This window comes from Schistocerca cancellata, chromosome 5 (genome assembly GCF_023864275.1).
Source record: "Schistocerca cancellata isolate TAMUIC-IGC-003103 chromosome 5, iqSchCanc2.1, whole genome shotgun sequence".
Taxonomy (NCBI): Eukaryota; Metazoa; Arthropoda; class Insecta; order Orthoptera; family Acrididae; genus Schistocerca; species Schistocerca cancellata.
In genome coordinates this window covers 358,207,022-358,224,629 of record NC_064630.1, presented here as the reverse complement: position 1 = coordinate 358,224,629, position 17,608 = coordinate 358,207,022, and the positions used below count along the sequence as shown (strand labels likewise).

The following is a 17,608-nucleotide window of genomic DNA, read 5'->3' as shown; positions in this document are numbered from 1 at the left end:
TTGCGTCCTGTACTTCCGTTGAAATTTTCAGATTCTGTCATGTCCTTTAATAATTCCAAAAATAACTGTCTGTCTGCCTCTCATGAGAACGTCTACCCCATCTATAATAACGCCTGCCGCTTCTTTAATATGTGGATGACGCACTGTGTGTGTGTGTGTGTGTGTGTGTGTGTGTGTGTGTGTGTGTGTGTGTGTGTGTGTGTGTGTGCGTGCGCGCGAGAGAGAGAGAGATTGTATTTTCGTTATTGCTGCAGCATTTGCACAGACATAATACAGAGTGCACATATAGGGTGACAGTTATTGCACTATATGAAAAAAAACATAAATTAGTTACAAACTACGACATGCACACTTCCATTCAACATGAAAACGTCACTACAGATATTCGGATTTAGGTTATGACACGTTCGATATTCTTGAAATCATTGACGATGATGTGGCGGAGACGAATAGCGAAATTCTGCATGACCCGCTGAAGTGTCTGAACACCGGTGGTGTTGAAGACTTCCTGAATGGCTGTTTCCAACTCGGTAATGGTTTTGAGGTTATTTCTGTACACCTTGTCTTTAATATAGCCCCACAGAAAGGAGTCGCGTGTGTTCAGATCCGGAGAATATAGCGGCCAGTCGAGGCCCATGCCAGTGTCCTCTGGGTATCCCACAGGCAGGACATCCTCCTCCAGGACATCAAACACTCCCCTGCTTCGATGAGGTCGAGTCCACCTTGCATGAACCACGTCTTGTCGAAATCAGTATCACTTTGGATAATGAGGATGAAATCACCTTCCAAAACCTTCACGTACCGTACGGTAGTCGCCGTGCCATCAAGGAGTATCACACCGATTATTCCGTGACTGGACATTGCACACCACACAGTCACCCGTTGAGGGTGAAGAGATTTCTAGATCGTGAAATGCGGATTCTCAGTCCCCCATATGCGCCAATTTTGCTTATTGACGAACCCATCCAAATAAGTCACCCTCGTCGCTAAACCAAACCATAGATGCGCATAGTAATTCCCATCATGCCAGGCGGCCACCCGTGCAGTTTGAACTTCCTAACGCAAACCATTTAGTCGTTATGACGGTTTTATTTCATGTACTTCAAGAATTGTCATCTTGTACTTATTTCCCGTTGTAAACGTCGACTCCATTCACCTCCTCCTTCGCCACACTCGCCTTCCGCATAGCTGAGCTGCTTCTTTCAGTCATTTCGGTATTACTCCCCGCCTCGACGGCGTGCTAGCTGCTAGAAGGAATGCTCAGAACACTTAGCTAGAAAAGCAGCCGCCCCTAGAACATTTTAAACATAGAATTCCGTTTCCTTCTTCACGCAGAATCGACAATGAGCTGCAGTGGGTTCGTTGCTCTTAGAAACTCGTAGCGCCTCTTAATACTGACACATAGTGTTTGCTAGACTGTTTGAGTGCGTCCACCTTGTAAGGTGGCTGCGTGCATACCGGTGGTTCGGATCGGCGCTATGATTGTATCTGCGTCTCGGTGGGAGAGGACACAGTACGGCGCACGTGCAGTTTTCTGGTTGCTACTGTATCATCACTGTGGCGGAAGTACAGGAACGTGTCATAACCTAAATCCGAATATCTATAGTGACGTTATCATGTTGAATGGAGGTGTGTACGTCGTAGTTTGTAACTAATTAATGTTTTTTTTCATATAGAGCAATAACTGTCACCCTATATGTGCACTCTGTATTATATCTTCTGCAGCGGGGCGGATAGAAAATAACTCAACGGAGACAGGAGCTATTCTGAAGGTGTCTAGTGCAGTGGACCACAAACAAGGCCCATTCAAAAACATTTTTCCACGCAAGCGACATGACGTATCATTTGGCACCATCAGTTGTTTTTCCTTTGGCTTTTTCTGATGTATGTCATTTTACTCACTAAATGAATATAATAATCCCCCTCCTTAGCTGAACAGTAGCGTTCACGCTTTTAACGTGGTGGATTTATGTTGGATTACTGGCGACAGCACGAGCTTAAGCTGACCCGCCCATCACTGAAGTGAAGTGTCGTCTTATGAAATATTTGCTCTAAGCCGTGAGCCACACAATATTTATTGGGTTATCTCACAAGTTCGTTCGCCTTTCGTTAACAGTGCAATCACGAAGAACGCCTGGGAACACACCTTCCCGCAGCACAGCTACGACAGCGTGGTTGCATGCCTGTCTGCTTACATACTTTCATACGCAAGGCCGCGCACAATATAACAAAATAAGTCAGATCGTTTTTTTAAACAAAGTGCTTATTTTCTGCTGTATACGCCATTATTGTTGACAATAAATTGCCAGTTCTCTCTAAGCTTATAAATACCATTCCTCTAAAATGTGGAGTTTTAAAGTTGATGACTCTTGGAGGTTAAGGCAGCAGTCCTCCAAGGAGGTGAGGCGTTTGTCATTCAGGCCGTTCTGCAGGGAACGGAAAAGATAAAAGTTGGAAGGGGCAATGTCTGGCAAATAAGTCTGTTGGAGTAACACATCCCACTCAACAGAACGCAGCTTTTGACGGGTTACCATAGAGGTATGTGGTCTGGCGTTATCGTGGTGAAAGACGAGATCGTGTCTCCAGTCCCTTCGTCGTTTTTTGAGACAATCCAACCGTGAACAATATTTCTTGGAAGCGGTAGTCTTATTCGGACGAAGTTCGTAATATAGGAAGCCTTTGCGATCCCATCAGATGCATAGCGGAACATTTGTCGGAGGCAGCCGTGGCTTAGGGACCGAAAGTGGTGGCTGTCCTGTCGTGCGCTACGATTTACTATTCCGGGCGTTGTTTTACACGATCCACTTCTCCAGTTGCCAGCCGTTCCAGCAAAGGAGCATTTTGATTGCGTCTCAATAAGGAGTAATAGATAGACACGCGCTGAATCAAGGTCGCTTCACTCAGTTCGTGATGAATCTATACATCGCGAATATTTACATAACCCCGCTTCTTCAGACACTGAGCTCGAGTGACAACACCCTTGTTGTGCCATTCGTGGATTGTAGACTATTATGTCATAAAACCGTTCTATGTACGTAACTATTGGCAGTCCGTATCGCGGTTTGGCTGTTAGGGCGAAATTCCCAGCATTAAATCGATTAAACCATCTTAGACATGCTCGAGCCCTTACTGCATCGTCCCCGTATACAGCGCAAATCTTCTGCTGGCATTGTGAGGCGGTTTTCCCTTTATGATAGAAAAACAGCTTTTGATGTCGGAAATGTTCCTTGTTGCTTTCCACAGCTTGTAAACGCATGTTCACACTGTTCCGTCCAATGCGAGGCGCGCGCGCGCGCGCGCCTACACACACACACACACACACACACACACACACACACACAGTGGCGCGTCAGGTTGTCGTCTCTAGGGGCGGCTAGGCAACCGTGTTTCCCTAGGGGCATGGCAGGTGCAGGGTTTGCAGGCGCTATAGATGGTACGCGCGAGGAAAACGAACCCCCCTCCCTCTCCTTCCCTTACGGCTACCTCACTTTGCGCAACGTCGGGAAATGTGGTACTTGCTTGATTGGCACATTTTGTTGTTGATAGAAGATAGAAGAAAATACGTAACGTGGCAGTATGCTTGGGTTCAGCTCAACCCATATCTTGGTCGCCAAGGTCACGTGACATCAATCGTCTAGATTTTTCTGTCTGAGTACAGCACTCCTGCTACTACGTATGAAATACTGGAGTAGTGCATTGTACATTGTTGTCAACATGTGCGATATGGTCCGGAGATGTTTGAAAGAATTCGTACTCAATGTAGAGAAGTATCAGTACCGCTCCAAATGTAAGAACGACACTGTGAATACCCTCTTTCAGAGGCACGAGGCCGGCCGCGGTGGCCGAGCGGTTCTAGGCGCTTCAGTCCGGAACCGCGCGACTGCTACGGTCGCAGGTTCGAATCCTGCCTCGGGCATGGATGTGTGTGATGTCCTTGGGTCAGTTAGGTTTAAGTAGTTCTAAGTTCTAGGGCACTGATGACCTCAGATGTTAAGTCCCATAGTGCTCAGACCCATTTGAACCATTTAGAGGCACGAGTGCACAGTGAATTGTAACAAATAAATAGTGTAAGTAGTATTGTACTTCTTGTTAAGATTAGGCTTAGGCGAAATCTCAGCCCAGTGAGATGGATTCGTCATTGGAAAGTAATACTAACTGGGGAAAAAAATTGAAGTCTGGCAGCTCGTAAGCACACATTCGCGACTATCTCACAACTGGCTCGTTTGCGATACCAAGTTTGCTTGAACATATTCCCTTGTGTTATCGTATACTTCCAGCCTACTGATTGTGATACACCCTGTATATAAATTTATCACTTGGACGCCCCTACAATTTTTCAACTCGCCTGTGATTCGCCGGGTTGGCTCACACTCGAATTGCCCTCAGGGGTAGTGAACCATGTCTACCTACTGCCCACTTTTGTATCTCTGTTTGTGGTGAAATTCTTTAACTGACCACCGGCTCCACACTGATCGTGATTTATAAAGTAGTGAAGTTGCTTTACTTAATAAAATTTATACAGCAGATTTGCAGCAAGTTATAATGCATAATAATAATAATAATCACTTACCAAATACTTTGTCAAAATTTTACGAAAAGCTAATGAAAATATTTCAAAAATTCCTACTACCGACTATGACAGCTCGAACGCCCACTAATGGGCGAAAGATACTATGATGACTACCATTGGTATACGGGAATTTCTGTGGAAGATTTAGCGCAAATGTTAATATGTCTTCCAGATAGTTTGCTTCCGATAGCTCCTGTTAAACACCGAAGAAACAGCAGGGTTTATGCCTTTCGTTAAGTATTTGTTCCTTCTTCCTTTGTTTTTTTCTTCTTCTTCTTCTTCTTCTTCTTCTGTCTCGTGGGCAACGGCCTTGCCGCAGTGGATACACCGGTTCCCGTGAGATCACAGACGTTAAGCGCTGTCGGGCGTGGTCAGCACTTGGATGGGTGACCATCCAGGCCGCCATGCGCTGTTAACATTTTTCGGGGTGCACTCAGCCTCGTGATGCCAATTGAGGAGCTACTCGACGGAATAGTAGCGGTTTCGGTCAAGAATACCATCTTAACGACCGGGAGAGCGGTGTGCTGACCCCACGCCCCTCCTATCCGTATCCTCCACTGGGGATGGCACGGCGGTCGGATGGTCCCGGTAGGCCACTCGTGGCCTGAAGACGTCTGTGTCGTTGTCGTCTCCTCCTCCTCCGCCATCTTGTGATGGCAACGGTTGTGCTGGTACTCGTGTGTGGCGCACAGCTTAGCAGAAGTCCGTGTGTTCCAGGCGTCCGAGCGGAAGCTGCCGCCGCCCCGCAGCAGGCAGTGCACGCCCAGGGAGCTGCTGATGGAGTCCATCAAGCGCGGCTGCCACCTGCGGCCGTCCCTGTCCCACCTCAAGAAGAGGAGTGAGTACCTGCCTACCTACCTACCTTACTTAGCACACACGCAGGGAACGAGTCACGTCGTTATCTCTCTCATATGTACTGTGTGTTGCATTGCCACCCGCCAATCTTTCCTCTTTTGCTCTACATACACTTGGATTTGCTTATGGTACACACTTCAAATGTATTAGCGGAGCATTTTTCAGAAAATCATTTACAGTAGCTGTGCAATATTAGTCCTATTTTTATGCCATTAAAACACACACACACACACACACACACACACACACACAAACGTGCGCGCGCGCTGACAAATAATTACCATCCATTTAGTGTGTGGATTCTGATAATTTTATAACAGTTTTCTGTTGCAGTAGTTTTGTAGGCAGCATCCCCTTCTGTAGTATGTTTCCTTAGGCATACTTGATGCGGTATTCATCTCACGAGGTCAGGCCACGACGTTGGGATCCCGCATTTACTCCAGACTTTGTACACTTTCAGAAGCCCATTAGGACATAATACGCAACAAGGCGTACTACTTCAACGATTTCAAGAAATCGCAGGAGAATTTTTACGCTCCAGTGATGCACTGGTGCGCTGTGACCTCGAGCACAAGACGGCGGCAGTCACGTGACATGCGTTCAGGCTCCGTAATCGATGGATCACTGGATCGAGTCCCATTTCTGTTGTGTTTAATTCATATTTTTTTCAACACTAGTCATATTATTTCATACATACCTCATTTCAAAGGCAACATGATGAAAAGGCACGCTTATTTGCATAAATTTTTATTGAGTTTTCAGTAGTTTTTGGTTGTATACTAGTTATTATTATCACAACAAATATTTCATTTGTGACTGTCGACAAGTAAACGCCCAAAGACATGAAGTTTTCCTGAAACAGAGTACCTGTGGTGAATTCCGAAATCCCTTATACCTGAATTGTGTAAGGTACCGAGAACTGCTCTGCACCTGGTCACTTCAATCTGCAGACACAGGTTTCAATGACGAGGCACGGGCTTGCAAAGCCCAAGTCGAACAACTATAAACAAAAGTGTCAATAACTTCATTAAATAATACAGTGAGTTACAAAATGCCAGAATATGAGGGTAATTTACGATTAATCGTAGGATGTGCTTTCTATTTTACAGGTTGCAGGCTGATACTCACATTTTTTCATACAGACACGGAAAACAAATTAAAACGTCAACTACCATATCGAATGAACGCAGTTTTTTCGCATACTCAAGGAATCTTCAGAATTTCTACGGAAAGACAAAGCTTGTCGGCATTTTCAAAAACCTGTTTTTCTTCCGACAATTTGGTGCAAACCATGCGAAACACTACATTTTCTTAAATATAGGTACCGAGAATTGGCGATGTACGATTTAATGTAGTTTAATTGCATCTAAAAGAGCAGCAGTTGACTTTTCTTCGTCAATGAAATATGAACAAGCGTGAAGGCGCTTGATAGAGTTTTTAACTTGTCTATAGAAATAAGTGGCATACTATTTGCTTTAATAATAAAAATTAGTAAACAGCGAAATAACATGGGAAATTTAATAAAAGTTCTTGCAAATACACGTATATTTCTATCGTATTACCTTTCAAATATAGTATGTACGAAGTAAAATGTTTTGTGTTGAAAAAAATATAAATTAAAAGGAAAAGACAAGTGAGTCACGACGCAGCGATCCACCGATTACGGAGCTTGAACCATAACAACCGCTGCTTGCTCGTGCCCAGCGACGTAGTCTTACTATTTGCACATTATGTTGTCCTAATTGAATATTAAAAGTGTACATAGCTTGAAGTAAATCCGTGATCTGAACCTTGTGGCCTCCCCTGGTCAGTAATTTTTCTTTGTGAGGTGCGATACGATTACTCCACAAACTGCAACGTGTCGTCATTATGACCTGACAGGGGATCGCTCCCAGCCGTCAGAATGAAAAAGTGAAGAAAAGATGATGCACCCAAGTCAGACCTCAGATCAACAAAGTGTGTTACATTTCCTTATCTGCAAATAAATCGCTGTTAATATTTTCCTATTTTTGGGAATATATTAAGAGTCCTTCATTAGCTCTCGAAGTTGCAGCGAAGTGTGGTATGTTTGGAAATGCGTTTTGAGAAAGCCAGCTGTACCGTGTAGTCATGAAGACACTGAATTCACATTAGGAAGGACGACGGTTAGGATGCGCCTCCGACCCTCCACATTTTGATTTTCTGTGCTTTCCCTAAATTGCTTAGGCCATATGACGGAATGGTTTCTTTGAAAAGGACACAGTCAGTTTCCTTCCCACATTAGAGTCTGTGCTAGATCGCTGTTGACCACGTCGTCGACGGGACGCTACACACTCAGCTTCCTTTCTTATGAGAAGATCCAGTGAGGAATGCTTTATTTAGAAATGGGTTACGCGAGAACATATTTGCTTGGCAAACTTTATATGGGATCCCTCTTGCAGGTAAGTTCTATCAAATTTTAATGTTATTATCAAGTACAGCTTTCTGTCGCACGATTGCAGTTTTTAAATAAATATAATAATCTTCTTTGTATCATGTGAAATATTAGCGAGGATGTCTGGAAGTATATATATACACATGGTACTGTCAGCTAATTCATCGTTGGCATGCACGGAGGGATTTGGGAGTCGGAGCTAAATACCGTATGTTGCTCTTTTTTTCATTTTGTTTCCTTTTAATCTAAGTATATTAACTTTCCAGTCTCTGCGAAATTGCATTCTACACAATTTCATAACTCTTGTCTCTGAAGCTAACGCAATTACCAGTAATTTACAACTGAAATATGATTATGCTCTAGTGACCGTGGCTTCCTTTGATGGGTGGCCGCGGTACGAGATGGCAGCTCTGTCGCCATGGCACACTCCGACATCTGGTGAGCGCTCCGGCAACTAGTAGCGACTTCAAGCAGTAGATCGTTTAGGCGCCAGTTCCTGCAATACCTGAGATCTATTGTAGCATTGTATTTACGGCCGGCAAAATAAAACTAGACTCCACATAAAGAAGGTCTTGTAGTTATGAGTAGCTGCTCTAAATCTCTAGACTGTTAGTCATATTTGGAGGTTACATAACTTTAAATTTAGCGTAACGTGTGTACTTCACCTAAAACTTGTTAATAGCAAATCGCTCATTAGTAGCACGCCTTTACAAAAAGAAAACCCGCGGTCTGTTGCAGAAGTTAGTCGCATATAGAGAGCAGAAAGCCGAATAGCTGATTTTTTAAAAACTATACTAGTTTCGGGAAATGACCAAAATATTTTATCTAGTTTTATGTATGAATACTTTCGGAAACTAGTCATCGTCGTGTACTGTGATGCTAGAAGTATTAATGACTATAACGTAGCAGAAGCATGCGTAGTTTAATAAACCACGTATTTTTTCATGAACTTAGATTGTTTACTACGTTAGCCTATATATACTATTATTCCTTTAAAAACTACCATTCAAAGTACTTTTGTAATGATTTTTTTTTTAGCTTGAGTAGTTCTCTGAAATATTTGTGGTTAGTACGTTGTTGATACTAGTTTTCACTAATATTGCTGCTTTAGATTTAGTTACAAAATTCATAAAGAATGGCAGGTGAGTGCCGATTCCAAAGACTGATTCTATTTACATTTTTGTGTCATAATAATGCCAACAAATTGATGTGTACAAAATTGTTATTACGCGCGTTAACACCAGCTGTTTCGGACACGGAGGAGAAATCGATATTGCGTTTGAAGTACATATTAATTGAATACACTTGAAAAGATTTCTTACTACTTCAAGAAAATATCGCAGATAATGATCTTAAACCGTTCCGCGCAATAGTATCTATCATATCCCAAGTCAGCAAATAAATTAACATCTGGGCGGTTTATCGATAATAGCTGAGAGTGCACTTAGCTTAATTTTTAAGTTACGTAAAGCAGATTACTTGAAGAATGTAAGCTTTTCATGTTTTATTTATCGAATACTCTTAAAAATATTATATATCCCAATTATTTTCCACACGTAGACTACTATGACTTCATATAAGTTTTTCGAAAAAGAAAGGCCCTAACAACTTTTGAAGATCTTACGATGGTTAATTAGCTATAAAGCCGCCTGTTAGCACTGCAGCTTGGCTTTACTACACTGCTTATCGTGTACTGTTGTCCAATGCCATTTGGTTGACATCAAACTTCCATTATGGTCGACGCCTAATAATAATTTCCGCACAACTACGTCAGGCTTGTGCTTTATCATTCCATTAAGCAATCTGGGCATTTCTTGATGCGTTTGTAAGATAAAAGGCATTACGGCTGTTGAAAAGATTGTTTTTTCCGTCTATTTTATCTAGGTGAGCAAATAAAGCATTTGATTGATTACATGTTTGTAATTAATACACAAGTCTAATACCATAACAAAGACAGACAATTTGCGAGAAGTTAACGGGACCTGTTGCACGTAGTGTATGTATGGTGTATAAAAATACGGGTGATATTTATAATCTGAGAAAGATATTCTTCTTTAAAAGCTGTAAATAATCTCAGAATGTCCATAGTGTTATAATTTTATCCATTGTATGAAGTTCATACTGATTATACTTTGGAACCTCGAGATACTCGAGCTTACTAAGCCTTCTGATCTGTGTTTCGCGAGCAGTTCAGAATCGTCATCGTACAAAAATCTTAACACAGTTTCGCCGGAAATGGACACTAAAAAAAATAATAGAACAAGTGATGAGTTGCAGATGTACATTACTATCTCTTATGAAAAATGTTTTCATCGTCCGAAGGTGAGCATAACACATTGGGCCATGTTTTAGACAGCAAAATATTACCTTGAAACTATGTATGGAAGCTGTGTGTTCTACAGGTGCGAAGGAGAAAATTTGCTTGTTTTAAGAAAAAAAAATAGTTTCGAAACAGAATACTCTCTTCAGACTTGAAATAATTACGGTTTGATAACTACCCACACTAAAACTCCGGTGCAAATTATTACGTTTCTTCGTTTTTAGCAGCATTGTTTGCCGTTTATTTTTTTCCCCGCCACAAACTACTATATACCAGAAAAACAGTGATTGCTATGAAAGATTGTATGTTCTCGTAAAGCCGGCCGGAGTGGCCGTGCGGTTCTAGGCGCTACAGTCTGGAACCGAACGATCGCTGCGGTCGCAGGTTCGAATCCTGCCTCGGGCATGGATGTGTGTGATGTCCTTAGGTTAGTTAGGTTTACTTAGTTCTATGTTCTAGGCGACTGATGACCTCAGAAGTTAAGTCGCATAGTACTCAGAGCCATTTGAACCATTTGTTCTCGTAAAAACTGTCCTAAAATAATTTGCATGAGTTAGATATTACGTCCGTTCTTTATAAATGCTATTTCTGATAGGTTTTCAACCTAATGAACGGTCTCTTCTAAATAGATACTTAGTCAGCCTACAAATTGGATTTTCGGTTCATGATAACGGTTGTTTTAATGGGGAAAGCACTACAGTCACAATCCTCTCTCTCTCTCTCTCTCTCTCTCTCTCTCTCTCTCTCTCTCTTTCTCTCTCTCTTTCTCTCTCTCTCTCTGATCCTCGTCTTCCTAGTTCCTATCTCTGTCGAACCAACAGCTCTTTCCATTTTCCCATGTGCTACTCCCTCCCCTCCCCTCTGCTCTGCAGTAATTAAACTAATTACTGAAGACGATCACAGTAGAGCTATATGTTGCGGGCTACTCGCCTACACCTTCTTCCTTGCGAAATCTTTCGTGAAGTAGCACACGGCAACCTGCCTTTCGGTATGCATGGATTGCGAAGGACGTCCATCCTTTTTACAGACGAAATGCGACTCTTGTGTCCGAGGAGACAGGTTTGTCGAAGGTGGCCTGACCGTTACCGTCTGTGCGCTGTCTGCCTCTTCTTTTTCGAGATATGCGCGGCCGCGTAAGACCGGTTTCAGGTTTCAACGCGGTACGCACTTTTTTTTTGGACACAGTATTCACTCGTACTTCGCTGCGCCTTCCATTGATGCTGCCTGGAGACCAGTGATGGTGTAACGGATACTACTGTTAGATTCGCGATAGCTCCATGTTCGTACTTCGACGCAATTTATGTCTGTTTAGATCAAGAATTCCTCTCTAACAATGCAAACGTAGTCCGTAATTGGTGACTTGATAATAAGAGCCAATAAAATATTAGCACTCTTCATAATTAAATAGATTCCACGTAACTCGTCCACTAGTTATACGATCCAGTGGGCCAGCAGCGTCGAAGACTATATTTTATTTTATATAACGTTGGTTAGTTGCATTTTCAGATATAGAGAATTGGTACTTAGTCCGTATATAATCAGTGGTCACTTTCACTCAGTATTGTTTTACAACTTTGTATATGTTTAGCTCTCCTAAGCTATATGCTTTTTTGTGGTTTGCACCTATTGTTAATCGTTAACAGTGAACATAATAGAAGATATAGAAATCTACATAACAAAATTCGACGTCCTGACAACATTTTAAATGAATAAACGAATTTGAAATATAAACATTTCATACAAAATTTTGCTGAATTCCTAACCAAAGATGACTAATAGTCACACGCAAATACCCATGGACTTGTCGATTACAAAGATCGTACACACAGTCCAAACGGATATCAACACGCTATAGCAACTGAACCATATAGAATCTTTTGACAACCGTCACAAATGTCAGTCCAGTTACATTGTTACATTCCATCATGGATTTTTCATTGTTTCACAAATGTCAGTCTGTCAGATCTGATAATAAAACGTCAGATTATAAAAATTACAAAAAAGGACGATTAACAACAGGAGCAAACCAGAAAACAGCTTATAGCGTAAGAGTCCTAAATCTATACCACATTTACAGTCTTATCAGGGCAACTTTTTACTAGTCAGCGTATTTTTGTACCAGTTACCACATGTTTCAAGAGACTGCTGCTCCACCTACTTGCATTCTTTTGTACTAAAAGTAACAGTTTTATTGCGTGCTTGATTTCCAGCTGGTATTTCACTTGTCTTTCCAACTTCATACAAGCTCATAATCTTGTGGCTATCATTCAGTTGCATTGCCTATGGAGAGAGCTTCTGGCGACAGAGATTTAAGTTGAACAATGTCAGATCAGTACAAATATGATGATATTTCAAAGTAAATCTGCAGTGCTGAACTAATCCTGTTTTTATTTTTTACTAACACCGAATTTCCCTGTAGCACCATCTAAGTTTTCCCAGAGCATTAGATATAGGAAATTTTTAGGCTGGCGTAAAGTTATCCTGAATGACAGTGTAACGCTTTACCAGCATAAAAATTGATATTTTACTCTAATAGGGCGTAGTTAGTGTACATTTTCACTGTTCCAACCATTCAGTAACTATAGATGTAAGATGTTACAATGTCTGTTGTGATGTGTAATTTATTTTGTCCATTATTTTCAAAAAATGGTGAAAACGGTTCCAAAGTTGTCCAGATTGGCTGTAACACAATACACAGTGACAGCGACCACTAGTAATATATGGACGTAAGCACCAAATTTGTATATCCGAAAATACGAATAATCAGCGTTGTAATAAATAAAAAAAATTATCTAACTTTCGTAGATGGTCTAAGATGGCAATCTAGGCGAAATGAATTAATCACAATAAATACATCATTAAACTACAATAGCAGCAATCTGGATTTCATCACATACTACGCGTTTCACTAACATTGGGACATCTGTGTCTTACTATAGGTTATGAAAGAACCAGTGGGGATTTGCTGCGTGTTACTACAGTATATCAACGTTCCTCTGGTAAAAGGAAACCTATTAATGCTTTGCAGAATTCTTATACTTACAGCTCCTGTAGATTCTGCTGTCTTTAAAGTTTCGCAGTTAACCCTCTACTCTGTACTGTCGGATTGAATTAGTTCTCGCCTGCAATTAGGCAACCCAGTGAACAGATTAGGCAACCCAGTGAACAGATTTGCAAAGCGGGCTGCTGTGGCGCCTTCTCGTATCATTCGCGTCATTGAATTGCACGCACGTATTGACGTTTGTCGCGTCACAAACTGTGTTCATATTGGGCGCCTGTTAAAAACCAAGAGAGATGCTCTATGAATGTGTTTTCACAAGTTTGAAAGGGTTAATAGGGACTAATTTTTCATCATGCCCTACAGAGATGATATAACGGTTGGCTGTAGATCACTCTGACATTGGTTCGTGTATTTTCGTCGCCTGTCCCATTGTGCTAGCGGTATGTGAAACCTTCTGCCCGCAACTACAGGGGGTGGGCAAAAATGTGAAGACACTGAGAGAAACGCTTGCTCGAACGTAAATGCAAATGGTAGCCAAGCCAGCAGGTGGCGCTGTTGTGTTTGGACACGAACGGCGCCTTTGCAGTGCCGTCAGTATGTTGCAAGTGTCACTCGTGGCCAGAATAGTGTTCCGTGTAGGTGGGAGTGCATTACGTCGGAGCTAGGTGAATTCGAACGCGAGCTAATTGGTGCTCGTATGGTAGATGCTTTCGTAAACGAGGTAGCCGAACTGTTTGGTGTTCCCTAAGCCATAAAAGTTCTATTATGGAGCAGTGGATAAAAGTAATTTGGTCGGATGAGTCTTGTTTGACACGGCTTCCAAGTTCTGGCAGAATTTACGTTTCACGAGTGTAACATGGCGGGGGTTCAGTGATGATGATTTGGACCGCCATATCGTGATGCTCCAAGGACCCCATGATTACTATGCAAAGTCGCATCACTGCCAAGGATTATTTGATAATATTGGCTGATCAGGGCCATCCCGTGGTACGGTTTTTGTACCTCAGTGGTGATGCTGTGTTCAAAGGCGGTATGGCCCCTATTCCCATATCCCATCGCCCAAGAATGGTTTTGTGAGCACGAGAATGTGTTACATCTCCCCTGGCCTCCATTCACCATATTTGGTTATTACTGAGCCTTTGTGGTCTACTTAGGAGAGATGTCCGCCTCCATAGTGCCACTATTTTGCAGGTTTGGTGGTATTCGCTTGAAAACTATACTGGACCTTTATTTATCCGTTCCCAGACGAATGGAAGCTTTTTTTGAATGCCGACGGTCGTCATACATTGTATTAGCTATGGTAATGTTTCTGGTGTTTCCATATTTTTGTCCACCCTCTGTGAGTCCCCTATGAGCTAAATACTAGTCCTAAGCTGTGTCCACAACATACGGGCCACTGTGAAATACATGGTGGAGGCTACTTCCCGTGGTACCCGTATTATGGTTTGTTCACGTTCCAATCTCATATGGAGCGCGGGAAGAAAAAAATGGTCTGCGTCGTGTTAGGAATCCCTACGAAAGCGATACGTAGGGGGTTGTAATATATGCCTAGATTCCACACTTCATGCTCGTTTCCGTGAACTTTCAAGTAGATTTTCATGGGAGTGTTTGCGTCAGTCTTCAAGTGTCTGCCACTTCGGGCTTTCCGGCATTTCAGTGACATTCCTTCGTAAGTCAAAGAAATCTGCGACCATCCTTGCCGCCATTCTCTGTATACCTACAATATCCTTCGTTGATCCTATTTGGTACAGCTCCCAAACACTGGAGCAGTATTGTAAGGTAGGCCACACGAGTGTTTTTTAGCGATCTCCTTTGTATTGAATTTTTCCAGTATCCTAAGAGTCTGCCACTTTCTTTACGTACGACTGAACCTATATAATCATTCCCTTTCGTTTCCTTTCATTTACTCACTATTTGTTACACCAAGGTACACACATCAAAAAAAGTTTTGCGTCACCTCGGTTCCGTGAGTTCCAGAACCTGTACAGAAAATTGGAACAGAGATGAACATAAACATCATTTCCGTCCTTTTTATTGCTCATGAAAACCACACGTTGCATGTTGTACCACCATACAGCGGGACCTTCAGAAGTGGTGGTCCAGATTGCTATACGCATGGGTACCTCTAATACCCAGTAGCACGTTCCGTCGCACTGATGCATGCCTGTATTCGCCGTGGCATATTATCCACAAGTTCATCAAGACACTGTGGTCCAGATTGTCCCACTCCTCAACGGCGATTCGGCGTAGACCCCTCAGGGTGGTTGGTGGGTCACGTCGTCCATAAACAGCACTTTTCAATCCATCCCAGGCATGTTCGATAAGGTTGATGTCTTGGAGAACATGCTGGCCACTCTAATCGAGCGATGTCGTTACCAATGAGGAAGTCATGCACAAGATGTGTACAATGAGGGCGCGAATTGTCGCTCATGAGGACGAATGCCTCGCCAATATGCTGGCGATATGGTTGCACTATCGACCGGAGGATGGAATTCACGTATCATACAGCTGTTACGGCACCTTCCATGACTACCAGCGGCGTACGTCGGCCTCACATAATGACACCCCAAAATAGCAGGGAACCTCCTCCTTGCTGTACTCGCTGGACGGTGTGTCTAAGGCGTTCATCCTGACCGGGTTGCCTCCAAACACGTCTCAGACGATTGTCTGGTTGACAGTCATATGCGACACTCATCGGTGAAGAGAACGTGATGCCAATCCTGAGCGATCCATTCGGCATGTTGTTGGGCCAATCTCTACCGGGCTGCATGGTGCGTGGTTGCAAAGATGGACCTCGGCATTGACGTCGGGAGTGAAGTTGCGCATCATGCAGCCTACTGCGCACAGTTTGAGTCGTAACACGACGTCCTGTGGCTGCACGAAAAGCATTATTAAACATTGTGGCGTTGCTGTCAGGGTTCCTCCGAGACGTAATCCGTACGTAGCGGTCATCCACTGCGGTAGTAGCCCTTGAGCGGCCTGAGCGAGGCATGTCATCGACAGTTCCTGTCTCTCTGTATCTCCTCCACGTCCGAACAACATCGCTTTTGTGCACTCCGAGACGCCTGCACACTTTCCTTTCCTTTTTAGCACGAAGTAACAATGCGGAGGCGATCGAACCGCGGTATTGACCGTCTAGGCATGGTTGAACTACAGACAACACAAGCCGTGTACCTCCTTCCTGTTGGAATGACCAGAACTGATCGGCTGTCGGACCCCCTCCGTATAATAGGCGCCGCCCATGCATTGTTGTTTACATCCTTGGGACCGAGCGAGGTGGCGCAGTGGTTAGCACACTGGACTCGCACACTGGACTCACATTCGGGAGGACGACGGTTCAATCCCTTCTCCGGCCATCCTGATTTAGGTTTTCCGTGATTTTCATAAATCGTTTCAGGCAAATGCCGGGATGGTTCCGTTGAAAGGTCACGGCCGATTTCCTTCCCAATCCTTCCCTAACCCGAGCTTGCGCACCGTCTCTAATGACCTCGTTGTCGACGGGACGTTAAACACTAACCACCACCACCACGTCCTTGGGCGGGTTTAGTGACACTGTGTCTGTGATACAATACCCACAGTCAACGTCTATCTTCAGGAGTTCTGGGAACCGGGGTGATGCAAAACTTTTTTTAATGTGTGTATTTGTTTGTTCTGAACTAACTATGTCTCATTGATATTGTATTTAACTAATTTCTGTTGTGACTTACTCGTATTATAGTTATGGCATACTAAGTTTTCACGTTTTGTAGATTGCAAAATTTTACGTTTCTCAAAATTCAATGTTAGTTGCCAGTCTTTGCACCACACTGAACTCTTTTTCAATAACTGACTGAATGTGCAACTTCTTTTTAAATAGTACGTAGCGCTCGAATTTAATAGGATGTAAGACAGGGACGTCCTCTCTCGCCTGCAGTGTTCAAGCTGTACATCGAACAACAAATTAAGGAAGTGTAGGGAAGGTCCAAGAGCGGCTTTGAAAATCAGGGTGAAAGGATCTCTGTGATATGATTCGCTGATGACATTGCTGTGCTCAGCGAAGGTGAAGAATTGCAGGATCTGTTGAATGGAACAGTCTAATGAGTACAGAGTATGGATTGAGGCTAGATGGAAGAAAGGCGAAAGTAATGAGTAGTAGCAGGAATAAGGTTAGCGATACAGTTAATATGAGAAATGATGACCGCGAAGTAGACGAAGTTAAATTTTGCTACTCTGGAAGCGAAATACCCCTTGATGCATGAAACAAGGGCGACATCAGAAGCTGAATAGCACAGGCATAGAGGGAATTCCTGGCCAAGAGAAGTGTGCTAGTATCGAGTGTTGGCCATATTCTGAGGAAGACATTTCAGAGAAGGTACGTCTGGAGCACAGCATTGTATGGTAGCGAATCATGGGCTGTAGGAAAACCGGAATAGTAGAGAATCGAAGCATTTGAGACGTGGTGCCAGAGAA

The 17,608-nt window shown here is 43.0% G+C and overlaps 1 protein-coding gene across 4 annotated transcripts in view; it reads left to right on the top strand.

Moving 5' to 3' along the window:
• Positions 1-17,608, top strand: part of LOC126187507 (protein spire) — an 806,238-nt gene that overhangs the window by 555,693 nt on the left and 232,937 nt on the right. For 3 of the 4 annotated variants that reach the window (XM_049928627.1, XM_049928628.1, XM_049928625.1), the window contains 2 exons: positions 5,288-5,408; positions 8,202-8,276. In XM_049928627.1, coding sequence (XP_049784584.1) covers positions 5,288-5,408; positions 8,202-8,276 — 196 coding nt within the window. The remainder of the gene's footprint in view (positions 1-5,287; positions 5,409-8,201; positions 8,277-17,608) is intronic. The other variant, XM_049928629.1, reaches the window with a different exon arrangement.